The sequence below is a fragment of the Aulostomus chinensis genome, chromosome 17, assembly GCF_037954235.1.
Source record: "Aulostomus chinensis isolate RoL2024-O1b breed Wild chromosome 17, RoL_Achi_v1.0, whole genome shotgun sequence".
Taxonomy (NCBI): Eukaryota; Metazoa; Chordata; class Actinopteri; order Syngnathiformes; family Aulostomidae; genus Aulostomus; species Aulostomus chinensis.
In genome coordinates this window covers 23,129,587-23,145,838 of record NC_141336.1, presented here as the reverse complement: position 1 = coordinate 23,145,838, position 16,252 = coordinate 23,129,587, and the positions used below count along the sequence as shown (strand labels likewise).

The 16,252-nt window shown below is 43.0% G+C and overlaps 1 protein-coding gene across 5 annotated transcripts in view; it reads right to left on the bottom strand.

Annotated features, from left to right (window-relative positions):
• pxdn (peroxidasin) overlaps positions 1–16,252 on the bottom strand; it is a 55,011-nt gene that overhangs the window by 13,124 nt on the left and 25,635 nt on the right. For all 5 annotated transcript variants that reach the window (XM_086182870.1, XM_086182871.1, XM_086182872.1 and 2 more), the window contains 10 exons: positions 15,319–15,390; positions 14,153–14,322; positions 11,431–11,548; positions 10,230–10,399; positions 9,070–9,342; positions 8,168–8,443; positions 6,394–6,506; positions 5,787–5,943; positions 4,316–4,424; positions 1,242–1,399 (listed from right to left, as the gene is read on the bottom strand). In XM_086182870.1, coding sequence (XP_086038996.1) covers positions 1,242–1,399; positions 4,316–4,424; positions 5,787–5,943; positions 6,394–6,506; positions 8,168–8,443; positions 9,070–9,342; positions 10,230–10,399; positions 11,431–11,548; positions 14,153–14,322; positions 15,319–15,390 — 1,616 coding nt within the window. The remainder of the gene's footprint in view (positions 1–1,241; positions 1,400–4,315; positions 4,425–5,786; positions 5,944–6,393; positions 6,507–8,167; positions 8,444–9,069; positions 9,343–10,229; positions 10,400–11,430; positions 11,549–14,152; positions 14,323–15,318; positions 15,391–16,252) is intronic.

The following is a 16,252-nucleotide window of genomic DNA, read 5'->3' as shown; positions in this document are numbered from 1 at the left end:
GTCACCTCATATATCTGTACTCAACACTTCAATTTGACCTTTGCAATGTTAACTTCAATCCAATGTTACAAAAAAGCTGCATGCAAACAAAGAGAGACACTTTTGTCTATGAACATCCAAAGCAACCCGCACCCTCCAAGTCTCCCACACACATGCAGAATTGAGAAAATCTGTACACCGTCACAGACTAACATAATTTGTTCCGCGCTCAACAATGACTGTAGATTAACTGTTGTGTGGCGTGACTTTGGTCTAATAAAACTGTTTAAGAGCTCCTCATCAACAGGATCCCCCCCATGCTTCCAGTCATGGTTGAGAGAAAATGGTATACAGAGATCCGACATACACACAGCCAACTGTTGCTTTCAGGAGCGTGGTAAGTCATAGAACTCCTCTGAACTGATGTAATGGCTGTGTGATAATCGCCGGGACTGGAGCTTTTAGCACGTTTTTAGTAGGATATTTGAAAAGACAATTACATCAGACCCTAGCCTTTTTTTATGGTTAATACATTTAGTAAATAAACAGAACTTAGAATGTGTACCTCTAAATGCATATATGGAGGTTGTACAAGAAGTGTGTCTGTCCCTAGCTTGCCAGGAACATAGTGCGCTTGTTCAAATGTATCAAAATCAGGTCACTTCCTCTAAGTTCCGCTGGTTATGCTACAAAAGAGAGGGAGCAGGCTACCCACCCAACAGAGGGAACTCATTGGAGCCTTTTGTATCAGTGATCTCATTTTGTTAGTCATCACCAAAAGCTTCCTACCGTGGGTGAGTGCTAGAACATTAACCCACTGGTAAACAGAGCTGCACCCTCAGCTCATGCTTAAGCAGTTAGCATTTCTTTTCTCTTAAGATTGGGGTCCTTCCCGTAATGGGCTGCCTCTTATTGATTTATTTTACAACAAAATGTACCACAAATAATTTCAGACAATGTATATGATATGATATGGATCGGATATAAGTCACCGTTTGCTTGGCAATATTTTGGGAACATGTAGATTACAATAATAGAACTGAAATGAAGGATTGAATGGCTGCTGTGAGTGATGAGTGAAATCTAAAATGCAGGTTCACATTGATCAGTGTGGCTTGTTAACATACCTGACAGGAGAATTTGAACAATCCAGTGTGTAAAGACACTATTAAATGGCCGGTTTGACTTTTACAAGCATAAAAAGGGACTTGATCAGATATAACACGATAAAGGTTTTAGTATCAAAAGAGTTTCAGGCTCACCGGTGCCGTTGGTGTCAACCATGAGACCCTGGTTGACATGGTTCTGGATGAGCAGGAGAGTCTGCTCAAAGATCTCCCCAGCACGTGCCTGTTCCACAGTGTATGGATCACGTGGGTACCGGAAAAGAGCCAGCAACTCTCCTGGGGTACGAGGCTGACTAGAGGGATGAGGGATAGGGAGAGGGAGAGGAAGAGAGGAAACAGTGAAGGAGAGAAGACAGTGAATGTGACATTCAGTGAAGAGAAAAAGCCCCTCAGAAACAGTAGAAAAGAACATGGTAGTAAAAGAAAGACAATTGCAAAGAAAACAAGAAAAAAAGATTGATGAGGAATTGCGAGTTCAAACAGAGTCTTGTAGGTAATTCTGTTTTATAGACCACAAGAGTAGGTAAAACCTTCCTTTGCTCTTTCCAGAAATCTACTTCACTGCGGCTTGTGCAGGTCAGAGAGTTCAACTAAGGAGAAAAATGAAGCATGCGCACATTTTTTGGTGATTCCTCTCACACCGTGACATGAACACTATTACTGAGTTTAAGTGAGCGGTTGTGAGCTTTTCCTGCCTTTTCTCTTCATTACCTCTGCTCAAAACTACTTTTTCAAAATGTGTTCTCATTTCTCCCGCTGCCTTTTAAGCTTCGACTTAGAACACCAGGGTGTGGCAAACCATTAAGTCATGATCCACAGGTGCCCCACCTCAACCAAAAGGAAAAATAACCCACACTTATTATATTTTAAGACGAGGTTGATGACGTAATACACTTTGAAGACCGATGGCATGATGAACACATCATTTCACATCTTTCTGTGCTTGAAAGAGACATTTTTGTCATAAAAGGTGTTAAATTACGTAGTGTTCCCTTTATTGCTGTGGTAATAATGTTCTGTGGTGCATACTGTATATATGCTATAATATACATTCACTTGAACACAAATTATACAGTCCAAAAGGACCATTAAAACAAATCAACACGCTCACAAAGATCCAGTAAAAACTGAACATTATAATCCTCATGCAGTGAGGATTTACAGCATTGTTAGTTTTAGTGTGGTGTACCGAATACACTGGCAAGAGTTTATATGCATCTTATATAGCATATATGAACTATTTAGAGCATTCAGATATCCTTCCAGACTTAATTAGTAGACACGGTATTTTGCAAAACAGAATTTGAGGCTTTAAATAAATTCCTTCTGCAGTTAGTCAGATTTCCTTCACCTCCAACTGACACAATAACACACTGAAGGTGTCAAGCTGGGCGATCTGTTGCCAAGATTTAACGGTGTGTTTACACAGTTGTTTTCTTGTTGGAAAAATAGCTTAACCATATTAAGCTTTGATGACTTGAAAAAGCTGGCAAGAGTGTACTGAGTAGACACTCAGCAATCTTAACTGGGGATCTAATAGGGACGCGAGCATTTCCTGTGGTGTCGCTCAGGTTTCTAGTGGCATCAGCCAAAGAGGAGGCAGACTCTTAATCTGTGACTGTCATTAAAGAGAACTGGAAATCCCCTCCTCTCCATTCAGGCTACCACGGTGCCTTGTGTGTGTATTTCTCTTCATGTGTGTCTATGTGCATTTGTTCACTGTTATGCATGCATGTGTGGGCAGAGTGTGTGTGTGTGTGTGTGTGTGTGTGTGTGTGTGTGTGTGCGTGCGTGCATGCATGCCAAGAAAAACACAACTGCTAACCACATCATTCAACAGGATGGAAACACTTATGAGCTACATTTCTTACAGTGACATGGAGTACAAGGCTCAAATGCATCAGTGGCTGATGTAGAGATCTAGAGAGCAGTGAGGCTGACGGCGTGATGGTCTTTATTTTTTAATCATTAGATAAAACACAAAGAAGTTATGACAAATAAGAAATGAACTTTTATTCAACACTAAGGTATTGTATTTGTTTGCTTAGGTGCATTCTCTCTAGAGAGAAGAGGACCAACTACAAAAATGTCCTCAGGTAATAATAAAAAACCACTAAGCTTTATAAAAACATCATAACTGAGGAATAACGTTTTAGTGCACTTAACTGCATCTCCTGCTTTCTGAGAGAGAAAGGAAAGTTTTTTAGCCTAAATACACATGTTTTTGTTTAATCTGCTTCATGAGCTCAGAGCTCACCTGCTGTCAATTATCTATCTATACAAAAATAAGCCATTAATCAGCCCCTAATGAAAATGTCTTTATCATCTCCACATATAGCACTGCCCTGATGAAAATGGGTACAAGTATTAAAGCCTTTTAATGAAATAAAATCATGGAGATCTTGATAAGCAGTCCAGTTATTGCATGCAGCTGTCAGAATAACTGTCTGGGTAAATGGCCGTCAGCATCACGCACTGAGACGACGTGTCTTTGTGGAGTATTATGATGTAAAACATGATCCCCCCTGTAATATCAAGGCTCTGACTCACACTGAGAATGTGCAAGAATTCATGCACAGAAATGCTGTGAGCAAGTGCTTCATTTAACTTAGGCCACATGTGGTTCTGGACTGAGTCTGTGCAGGCAAGAACAGTTCAATTAGTCCCGACAGAGAGGGACTAAAGATGTGATTCTGGTGCACATCGCTGCTTTCCTCTGCTTTCCTTTCAAACAGGCATTTTATTGAGAAAGCATCGTGTGTGAAGTTGATGGCTGTTGAATGTCAGCCTAATTAAAAACCACTGACAGGGTTTGAGCTATACTGGCTTATACTGGCAGCTGTTCTATTTCACTCTTATTCATATAAAGGGAATGGAAACAATACTAGATACCATTATCAGTAAAACTCCGTGTAGTTCAACAGCACCACCAGCTATAGCCTTTAAAATGACAAAATAAATCACCTTTCTCAAACAGATTCAATAAAAACCAAATATTATAATCCTCATAAAGAGGGATTTATAGCAGGGCTGTTGGATTATACTCAATATGAACCTGTCAGCGGTTTCAACGTTTTGGCTGATCAGCGTATACAGCACTGCAACATGCATCAGGATCCGCTGAATCAAACTTTAAATATATCTAACAACTATGATCTCAGTGTGCTTAATTTCAATTGTGTATGTTGCAGGAGTTTCTCACAGCTTACCCATCAAAGAGACGTCTCCTTGTAGACTCAATGGCGCTGTCCACGTTACGGATAGCCTGTTCTATGGATGTGCTAACGAAGGTGTCCCCCTCTCTGCTCACCGCAGGAACTATCGTCATAAGCAAACAGACAGAGATGGATTAGAGCCAGAGGTACCAGGTTAAACATGTACTTTATTTGGAATGATGCAAGTACTACACATGCTGCTCACGGATTGCTCAAGACCTTGTAATATTTACACAACCTAGCGGCTTTTTGTCATCAAAAAGTTCAATTATCTCGTTAAAACTTACTTCCGCTCTGAAATTCTACCGCTATTTTTTTTTTAAGCAGCACACAATATGTCTTCTCCTTCACCTAACAGTGGAATCTTGGGCTTAAAGCACTGAAGGTCTCAGCTCTTCCTCACCACTCTTGCAGAAGTTGCATTGTGCATCACGATTGCTCGCATGATTCTGTACAGCAAAGCATCCAAGCGTAGAAGCAAAACACATTTTTGAGTGGGAATATGGAGTTAGGTTTTTATTAGCAGATGGACGCAGTAAAAGGCTGAACCTTGTAAGGTGCTGCGCTTCAGCTTCCCTCCTGAAGTTGGAGTGAACACATGTCTGGCACACTTTCATCTTCGTGTGCCACTGAAAACAATAGGACTGCGATGTGAGGGCTGAGAGACTCCAATAACAACTGAGCACACTGACACAGTTTATGGTTCACCAGCAGAGCGCTGTGGTCTGACTGGAGGATTCTCGGCAGGAAACACCAACACACACAGGGAAGAGCTGACAGGAATCTGATAGCATTGCATCAGTGTGACTAAATTACTGTCTGCCTTAGACAGAAGATCAACAGACGGCGTCTCACTCGGCGGACTGAACAATAACATCTGCACTGTCTTTTTCTCTGCTTTACTTTCACTTTATCTTCCGTGAGAGTGGTGAATATTTAACCAGAGAGATCAAAGAATGATGGCTTTGACTTGAGTTCATCTGTGCTGCAGTGTAGTGTGCTTTACAGTCATGCTGCTGCAAATCGAGGTCTTATTTCAGTTAATAATTTATACAGTGCACATACAATAACCAACAAGTTTGATAAGGAGGCAAGATATCAGATGGTGATGGCCGATAATTTACAGCTGGAAATTCACGTTTTGTAAAGACGGAAAGACGCATGTAAACGTTGTGATTTTTCTTGTGATTGCGATATTGCACATTCCACATAATTTCAATAAAATTTTGATGTATTATTCAGCCCTAGATACAGACATATTTACAAATTTCCAATAACTTCCAACACTCATGAGGTGCTGCTGATGCATCGTGCATCCCCAGATTTAGGTCATTAGTTACCGCACGATTATTCACTCTTTCTGGCAAGTGAGGAGCAAATATGTTGGTTATTGAGACTTTCTTTGAAACTGCTGTCAAAGTCACATTATGAGACACTGACATCAGATGTCTGCCACGCTTCTTACCTGTGACGCTGAGCACCATGCTAGCAACCTGATAGCCAATGGGATTCCGCGCCACACACTCGTATCGTCCAGCATCAGCAGTGCCCACGTCTTTCACCTCCAGATACCCGTCAGGGCTGATGTGGAACTTGCCGCTCTCTGTCACTTGTACACCGTCCTGGGAGGGGGGGCAAAAGGTCAAGATCCTGGGGGCTAGCAAATGGAGTTGGGGTCATATTTCAACACAGGGATTAAGAGCCTCACAGATGGGACCTGTTATGTCAGACCACTGAGCCCTTTAGTTCACATAAACTTGAGTAACTTCTTTGTAATTTCACAGATGTATCATATTGGCGGACACGTTGGCAGGTTTGTGCTAAAGTGAAAACTTCTGCATTAATGTGAAACGTGTGAAATAATCCAGTTGTAGCAGTCGTCCCTCAACTCCATCTTCCCATCTCAAGTTGCTAATCGAACCGTAAACAATTACCAGCCAGCGGAAAAGGAAGTCTTGGATCGGTTATAAGCTGGCTACATAGCCAATGGGTTCTGAGATTGTTCCCTCTCAACCATTTGCATGACCCCATGACATCTGCAGTGATGAAGTGATGGAGTTTAAGAGTCTAACCTTGTTCCAGGTGAGGACAGGTTGTGGCTGGCCCTGAGCACTGCAGGGAATCTGGACATCCTGGCCAGACTCCACCGTCAGGTCCCTTGGAGCATTTGTGAAAACAGGCGTTACTGAATGAGTTAAAACATACACACACACACACACACACACACACACACACGCATGTGTTAATAATTATACACCAGTACTGTACATGTAAAGTGCATTTTGTAATCAATCATGGCAGACAAGAGACACTGAGAGTTTACTGTCCTGCATACGCTCACAGAACCATGTACAGTGTTACCCTGCAGACACTATCATTCTTTTATCTATTAAAAGACAGCGTTTCAAAGCTTCAAGGGATAGTTCAGCTAGTTTATTAGAATTGGTCTCCATTCACATCCATTGTTTGGAAGATTTCAAACTATAAACTCTACCTGACATGTGATGCACACATAAACATACACATGCATGTGCACACTGTGTTTTTTCAATTACATCAAGTTAAAGCAGCTGTTTTCCATTTGTGTACAGAAACTGAGTGGGTCAACAATCACTGACTGCACCTTGACTACATCTCTCTCTCTCTCTCTCTCTCTCTCTCACACACACACGCACGCACGCACGCACACACACACACACACACATCATGGTAGCAGGGTGAGTCACTGTGTTATACTGTCTTAGATTCACGTCTCAGTGCTTCCGTAGCTGCGTTGTTTGGTGGTGGTGGTGGTGGTGGGGGGGGGTCTGTCTCCACAGTTCCCATCTGGTAGCAGTGAGCCACCTGGATGTGGGAAAAACTCCCAAGTTGTAGGACACAGAGGAGTTGTAGGCGGTTTCACTGTAGTTAAACACTAATTAACTGCCCTTACGTTAAACTCTACCGTACACAGCATCAAAAGTGAAAACAATAAGTTACCAGTCCCACTATGTAACTGAGGATTCAGAGATCTGAACATGGCATCGGCAATACTGAACAATATAAGAGGAGTATGGAATTTGAGGTGGACAGAAGAGGTGGTGACTCATGTCCATCCCTGCTTTCTCTTTCTTGAGATGATCTCTTCATTATAAAGCACAAAGCAGCTGTCGCACATTGGGCTTGTGCAGTACTTTAAGAGTGCAGGGCCATTATGCAACGTGTACTTTGAGCAATGTTAACAACCATTACTACATGGAAAAACATGGTGTCATCTCAGGATTACAGACTGCCATGCTTTCCTGTGCACTGCCAAAGCCTGTAATTTCAGCAACACACACACACGCACGCACGCACGCACGCACGCACACACACACACACACACACACACACACACACACAGAGTATACGACCATACCAGAAACCAGCTATCATGCAGGATGAATTACAGTACAATATAAGATACTAAAGTGCAGTATATTACATGTGCAACAGTGCAAACTCACAACTACATGTGGTTCGATGTACACATTCATTGCATTTTAATAGCAACTTGCACGAGTAAATGACAAATTAGCTATGAGCAAATGGCGCTGCATCAGTCTCTCCATCTTAACATTTTACCACCAAGCGGTCCCACCCTCTTACTGATGCAGTGTTTGGCAGCCGCCTCGTAGCTGCCGTGCTGACAGCCGTGTGTGATTACTATGAATGTGCTCTGTTTGTCTGTCTGGTAGGACAGTTTGTCTTCCATCGTACATCTGCCATGAATATCTTTTGCCATTTGTTTATTGATGGTTTCTGGAGTCAAACCTAAAGCAAACTATCCATCAATCCTGATTTTGAGGCATCACCCTGCACTCTCACCTCTCTGCTGAATGCTGAGCTGCACAGCCGTCTGCACAGACCCCACAGGGCTGACCGCCTGGCACTCATACTGGCCCTCGTCATGAGCTGCCACCCGAGAGATGCGGAGAGTACCAGAGGACAGGACCACGTGACGCCGGCCTTGTGGTAATGGGCTCCCACCGCGTGTCCAGGCAATTACTGGTTGGGGATAACCAGTTGCCTCGCAGGAGAAGTCCACTGTGTGACCCTCCAGGACTGACTGGTCTTGTGGTGTGACAACAAACTGGGGGACAGCTGAGGAGGGAAGAAAAATATAGCAGGTCAATTTGATGTAAAGGTAGTAACCAGGTGTTTATTACCTTGTCTGACTGAGGACACAATAAAATTGAGCTTAACTTGAGTGAGGATGCTTGATATCAACGATCACTGATGGAGCCACACAAATAATCAAAATTTAATCGAAACTGCAATGTGACATACCTTGATCTTTAAGTTGGAATATGGCACAATATTTGTTAAAAGTTCATTATATATGGAAAATACCTGTGTTAATACAATATTTTGATTTGGCAGAGATGTCCTGTCTATACTGTACATCATATTCTACAGACTTAAGGAAACATATTTGTTTGATACAGATTTTCAGGAAAATCATGAGAATAATGTTCTGACTGTGTATTATAATAATAACAATAAAATTCAACAAAACTGTTTTGTGCCGATTCCACATTAATGAATTGTAGAGTTGCATATAGATGCCTTTGATTTAATGCCTTTAATGTCTGCTTGAACTCGAAGGAGACTAAAAAGACTGACGTCAACTAAAAGATTCATGTTTAAACCACAGTACACTGGAGGAATGCTCTAACAACTACACACTGAGAATATTCAATAATAAACCCAAGTAAAATGCATGCTACCTTGCACGATGATATAAGCTGCAGCATGTATGGTATCAACATTATTGGAAGCGAAACAGGTATACTGTCCTCCATCAGCCTGGACCACATTCTGGATAAAAAGCCCTCCAGAGGGGGTGATATTGATGCGAGCATCACTGGGCAGGGGGGTCCGATCTCCCTTAGTCCAGGTGACCCGGGGCTGAGGCTGGCCTGTGGCGCTGCACTCCAAGGTGACACTCTCACCAACCAGCACCTCAGTGTTCTGTGGCTGGATGACAAAACTCGGCCGTGCTGCAGTAACAGTGGGAGCGATCATTGTTCAGATGAGTGGGGATGATAATTTTCATCAGAATGTCTGGTTTGAGTAACTTTAGGGTCGTTAGAAACCAGAGACCACCTAAATCAGAGTTAATCACACCTGGTCCTGGACGCCGTGCCCTAACAAACGTGATAGTTCCAATACAAGCGGCTGCTTAATGAGGATATGGACTTGTAAAGGAGGCGGGATAGACGCTCCACCAGGGTTGAGAAACAATTTTGACTTAACTTTCCAAAAAAGCTGATGACAAACACAAACATTTGTGAGGTCAGTGAACAAAGATTAGCTGTGTATATATCTATCAGCTTTGACTCAAACAACTTCCTTTGTATATTTCACAGAATGTGGATGGGTCCTGCCCATATTTGGGCAGTGATTACTGTGGTGTCAGAGGAAATATGTACACAGCAGGAGGTCTGATGTTTACAATCACACAGAGACAGGAACCGCACATCTGCTCTTAGAAGCTGCTCTTTACAAGGGGTCATCACCGGGGCCATCAATCACCCTGGTGATGACCCCAGGGTCGCCTAAAGACAGTTGTGTTAATCCCCCATGGCGACAGCTATCAGAACTTTGAGTGACTGCTATGAGAGTCCTGAGTGTATGAGCAGTATATCAGACAGAATGGAGGAGAAAAAGAGCAACAGACAGGACAGGATGTTATGTGTCTTTGTGTGTTTAAAATTTGTTTTTCTCTGCTCACAGCTAGGTGAAAAATCATTACACGCACGCACGCGCAGGGAGGAAACCCACACTTGCGTGCATATTTTTTAACATCAATCTGGAAAGCTCAGAATGACACACCAGCAGAGACCAAAGCAGGAAGAACAAACTGTTGTGAATGACTACTACTTACAGGGGGCTCCAAAATATCGCAGTGTGACCTGGGAGGTTTTGACCTCCCCGGCCACATTTTTAGCCATGCATTGGTAGACTCCCTGGTCTGTCTCCCTGGTGTCCTGAATCATCAGAGTCCCATCCTCCAGCAGGTTCAGACGACTGTCATCACGCATGTTTAGCGCATTGCTACCAGGAAGACACAGAAATAATCATCAGAACCCACTGAAAATAAATGTGCTTTTAAATACTTGGAGCAAATCTGACATTCTCCTTTAGATGGGAAGATCAATGTGACTCTTCTGTTTTCTATTTGTTTATTCAAGTTGCAGATTTGAACCTGATGATTAAATCCATCCATTCATCCATCCATCCATTTTCCACTACTTATCCTGTTAAGGGTCGCGGGGTGGAATCGATCCCAGCAGCCTTCGCGTGCGAGGCAGGGTTCACCTGGGATGGGTCGCCAGTCCATGGGCCAACGCATATTGACTGACAACCATTCACACTCACAGCCACGCCTACGGTCAATTTAGAGTATCAATCAGCCTCGTCTCCATTTGCACGTCTTTGGACTGTGGGAGGAGGCCGGAGTACCAGAGAGAACCCACGCAGGCACAGGGAGAACATGCAGACTCCACACAGGAAGATGCCATGCTCCAGCTGGGACTTGAACCTGGAACCTTTTTGCTGTGAGGGGACAGTGCTAACCACTGCACCACTGTGCCGCCCGACGATTAAATCACCTAAACTAATTGAGACACTTTAGACTAAAAGTGACCCTTCACCTGAAAAGAGTATTTTGCCTTTCAAGGAGTCAAACAATAGGTGTCTTGAGCTCACAAAGGTTTTTTTTTTCCCTCTTGCATCACTTCTTTGTGACTCCAGAATGGAGAAAGATCCAGCCATGTATGTTTAGCTTGAAGCTAATAGCATCTGATGGCTAACAGGAGCTACATCAACAAAAAACAGGAAAACCACCCAAAAATGTCTGCATGGTCTGATATAATCCTCTTTTTCAAGCCGTACGGTCAATAACCCATTAACTAGTGCTACCATGCATGAGCATGGACAAGTGCAAGGGAGTTGGCTCACCTCAACACACCAGTTGGTCACGCTTGGAGCTCTTGTGCCTGGCAAAACTTTTTGGGTAAAGTACTGAGTTAAGGCCAGCATCTTTGTTTACTTAAAAAAGCTATAACTTTAGAGTAGAGTCATACTTGTTCCTGAGCCAGATGATCTGTGGTTTGGGGTTGCCTTCAGCCCTGCATGTAAAGTAGACAGTGTTCCCTGATGTGACATCAACATCCTGGGGCTCTGATGTGATCCTGGGTACCTCTGGAGAGTGAGTCAGATGGGACAATTAGAAGAGAATTACACACAAGAAGAAATACATGCCTGCTCATAGTTATTTATGTGATAAATACAAACTGTCAGCACTGACAATGTTTTATAAAAGGTTTGGGTCATAATTAACCAGATGGACTAGTTCCCTTTCACAATACATCAGGTATTTCTGTTTTGTGAGACCTCCAGCTGGAAACCATCAATTTATTAACTTTAGTCACACTGTTCTATTCTTATTAAAGTCATTTGACATCACCACCCCCCAGAGAGTGTGCACGGTTTGAGTACAGGCCTACCGCTAACTGTGTGTGACACGATCCACTAGTTCCCAGTGCTTTCAGCAACTGCTGGCTGTTTGAAGGATCTGTTAAAAGTTTTCCTGATTCTGGATATCCACATTTTTTATTCATGAATGACCCTGTGAGCTACCGTGGATTTTACCGTAGGGACGGATGAGATGAGGATCAGCAGTCTTCAGCTTTGTTCCTACATGTCACTTGATTCTACACACTAGACCTTTAAGTAAACCTTTGCCCAGCAGAAAAGACAAGCTCCCACACTCACTGCCAACATGCAGCACATGTGCTCCCCGTTGCCCCCCCACACAGGATCCATCTGGTAGACTCATTTCAGAAGAACAATTTCAACTCTTTCGATTCTGTCCAGTCTGCTAACGAGAACAATCCACTGGGATTCATCTGAGCAGCCCAGCAGGTCTTTCAAACCTAAGCTCATTCAAGCATCTGATATTCAGACTCAACCCAGCGCTTTTCTCACCACACAATTACTCCACATTAACACAGGGGCTGTAAATTGCAGTGGGTTGGAAATCCTGTTTGTGGGAACCTGGCCTTCATCGTGGCCAACTGAGGAGGCAATCATAGATCGACAGATACCAATAGTGCAGGGAGGTGGCATTCATCTCAAGGAGGGCGGCTGTTTTGACAGCTGGTCAGCACGCCGTGCATTGTTCCGCCCTGTGTACAGGGGGAAAGAGGGAGAACAAGGAGAGAGGGAGGAGAAAGAGGGAGAACAAGGAGAGAGGGAGGAGAAGGAGGTGTGGAATGACTTCCACCAAGGAGACATTCTTCCTCTGATGCCTTGCTATGCACACAGATGGAGCGGAGAGGGGGTTACATTGAGCAAGAACGGGCACGTTGAGGCCGTCAAATTAGCTGCTGAGATTTAAATGTGGTTGGGTTACAGTCAGCTGGCTCAGACGCCCGACTCATAGAGGCAACCAGTGGGAGTTGGAGGAAACCCCGATCTGAGACAGTTGGATTTACTGCTACAGCAGCTTGTTACTAAAACCACGTGAAAAAATCAGCAATATGGACTCACAGAGAAATGGGAACTTCCTCCAGTATTTGCATAGTTTATTGGTATAAATACACTTAAACCTGTGCTTAAGTATACTTCCTCTTGGGCTGCAAATAACCATCACTCTTTCAGTACTTACAAAGGTTTGCACTTTCATACCCTGAATGCATCAAAGCTGCTGTTGACCAAGATTAATTTTGGCCATGATGAATAACAACAGTAAAGTATTCATGTCAGATGAGAGGAATCCGCCAAAACATATTATATAAATATATCTAAAACCATGTCTACTAACCACACTCCTATGAAGAAGAAAAATTAGGGTGGAACGGGACAACTAAATTACACTTCAGTCTCTTCAGTACACCATATTTTTCCACTTATAAACTACATAATAGATTTCTGGAATTAATCTATGTATTCATCTTTCATTGTGTCACAAGCTGGAGTTATGTCAAGTGAAAGTTTTCCAGTGCCAGCCCATCAAAAGAAGGTTGCAGCCCCAAATAGTTACATAAATACACATTCTTCACAGTAATGACAAAGGCACTAGGCCCGTTTCGTTGCACTATTCCACCCATTCATGCATGCATGCGTGTGCCCGCAAACACATTTAGAGGGACCTACAGCTGCTGGTAGAGTGGTGACCAAATTTCTGACTGACATTTTGCCCAGACCAGAGACACAGCTGGTGGCGTATGAAAAGAAAAGCAGCTGGGTGCTTGACGACCTCCAACACAAAGAGAGGATACACCTGTGTGTGTGTCTGTGCGTTAGTCTGTGTTTGTGAGTGGAGGTGAGACAGGGTGACTCAGCAGACCCTCCATTTGTAGGGAAGCAAATTAGGTTTTTGTTTTAGGTTAGAAAAGCGTCGGTGCATGGAAATCACATCAATCAAATCACATCGTAGCACTGTGTGTGTGTGTGTGTGTGTGTGAGTGTGTGTGAGTCATGCATGCCTGCCCACGTGTGTTCCTCTGACAAGTGGCTTTTAGATCAGAAGTTAGACTTTGTTCGCGACACGTTCTACCATGTCTGCCTAGTTAATACAGTCTATTTATTGCACAGCACATTTAAGTTCCGCAGAGATTATGAGTCTGAGTCATCTACAGCTGAAAGAATCTGTTCTATACCTAATAAAAACTCTTTATCTGATCTGACTTTGTACACTAAGCAAGTATAGAACATCAACCTCCATGTTTCAAGTTGTGTTTCAAAAAAGATGCCATCATGGTCTGAAGTGCTTGGGACAAATTCCAGTTTTTCTGTCCATACCACAATTGAGCTCCTCAGCAGTGAGCGTTGCCACTGATCTTCCTTGCAGGCGGCTTGGGTAGTCGCAGGTGGCGGCAGCCTGGGCATTGCCCGACTCAGCGTACTGCTTCAGCAGATCAGCTAGCCACAGCAGCTCACAGTCACAGTTTAATGCATTGGAATCCAGTCGCCTTAACACAAAACGTGCACAGACAAAAAGAGACATTTAATTCTGGCACCAGGGAAATAGTAAAATGTAACCTGTACATGCAGCAGTGTTGTATTAGCAGTTGATGAAACACAGTAATACTGAGTCTGGCATGGCCCGGCTGAGCCCAGCTCAGTCCAAATAGTGGGGGTAAGCAGGGCCTTACTGGAAGTTCCTGCTGTGGGAATCTGTCTGCTTGGCTCGTCTGGTAGTTAGTGATCCAGCTTTCAGTACCACCCCAATATGTCTATTATTCATAAGATGCCTTTCTGAGAATTTCCCTGGCACGCTTCAGCACTGTTGAAACTATTTGTGAAACTCCCTTTGACAACAACACTAAAGACTAATTACATTCATAGCCAAAAACAGCCTTTTTAAGGCTAACGTGGTGATTTATATATCCTCCAACATGCCGCAATCAACAGTGCAGTCAGTGTTAATCTACTGCTATTTCCCTTTATATCTCTTTCTGAGGTCACAACAAATACCAGGTCATTTATGGCTGAGACAAGAAGGGAATAGAAGTGAGATGAGGCCAAACCTCTGTTTGTTTTTCACTGTCTGCTGGCTGAGGGGAGAAGGAACTTGAAGCTCTATGAGAGATAGAGTCTTGACTTCTAAGAGCGTTAACTCTCAGATTTCAGGGAAAATGAGGCATCCTTTGTGTGAAATGGAGAGTTGAATTTTTATGTTCTTTGCCTTTGTCTTCATACCCCACCCAACACAGTCACTTAAAATCTAAACTGCAGCTGTCGCAAAGAGAGAAACGCACAAACACAGCTAGTCCTGGGCTGTGAGCCTTGTGATAGGAATCCTTTTGCAGCCAAAGTAGCGTGAGAACAGTGTAGTGTGGCAACATGGCATTTAACTGATTAACAGGCCCACTTGATACTGGGTGTCATGGGGGTAAACTGGAAATCAATACAGACATGCTTCTCATACAGCTGTGTCAGTGGTTATTGGGGGCTTTTCCACTTACAATCTCTTCATAGCCTGCAGATGAGAGAAGGTTCCCGGGACTAGCTGGGTGATTCGGTTGTTGTGCAAAAACCTGAACAAAAGACAGAAAATCTATGAGATGATTTACCAGCATTAATAAATCTGTTGGACAGCTATATACCTGGCTTGTGAAAGTGCTCAAATGGTGCTCACATTTGATATGATTTCAATAAATGAATAGTTTACAGGAAAGCATTTTTTTGATGTCAGGTTCCAAACTAGTGACTGTAAATATCATTTTCTATTTCACCAGAAGTTTGTGTTCCTTGGCTGAAAGCATCAAAAACATTTTTCCTATTTAAGTACAGCTCCACCCAAAAAACATGCCCCTGACTGTAACTTTAAAACCATAACTCGTGATCATCTGTTATGCACTTCAATTTACAAATATGCTGTCTGACTACTTTGCCAAAGTGACTGCTTTGACCGTGACCATGGAGATTTTCCCCAACAAGCCCCTCAGAATGTGCACCTGAGAATTCTTTCCCTCATTTCCCCCATTTTTTGCAGGTGTCCCTGCTTCTCCTCCTCACTCTTCGGAGAGAGCGAGGGGAGCATGGATACATCGGGCAGCCACCGGCCCGTAAACAGGGACAATGAAAGAGGAATTTAACAGGACTTCGACATCTGGTTGAGTTTGAGAGGCAAAGGCAACAGCACATCTGTATTCTGACAGGAAAAGTTATATCCAAAGAGTTTACAGGCAATGCTAACAAGACACATATGAAAAGAATATGTTAATGTGTTTGCTAGTTGTAAATTATTGAACTGTTTTTAAATGATATTGAGATTAAATGTTGAAGAACGTTAAATGCTTTCCGCAAAAATACATTTTTCCCCCCTCTGTAACATTGTATAAAGTATTTAAGGTATTCTAAGGGACATTATTAATGATAACAGATTAATAATATCTA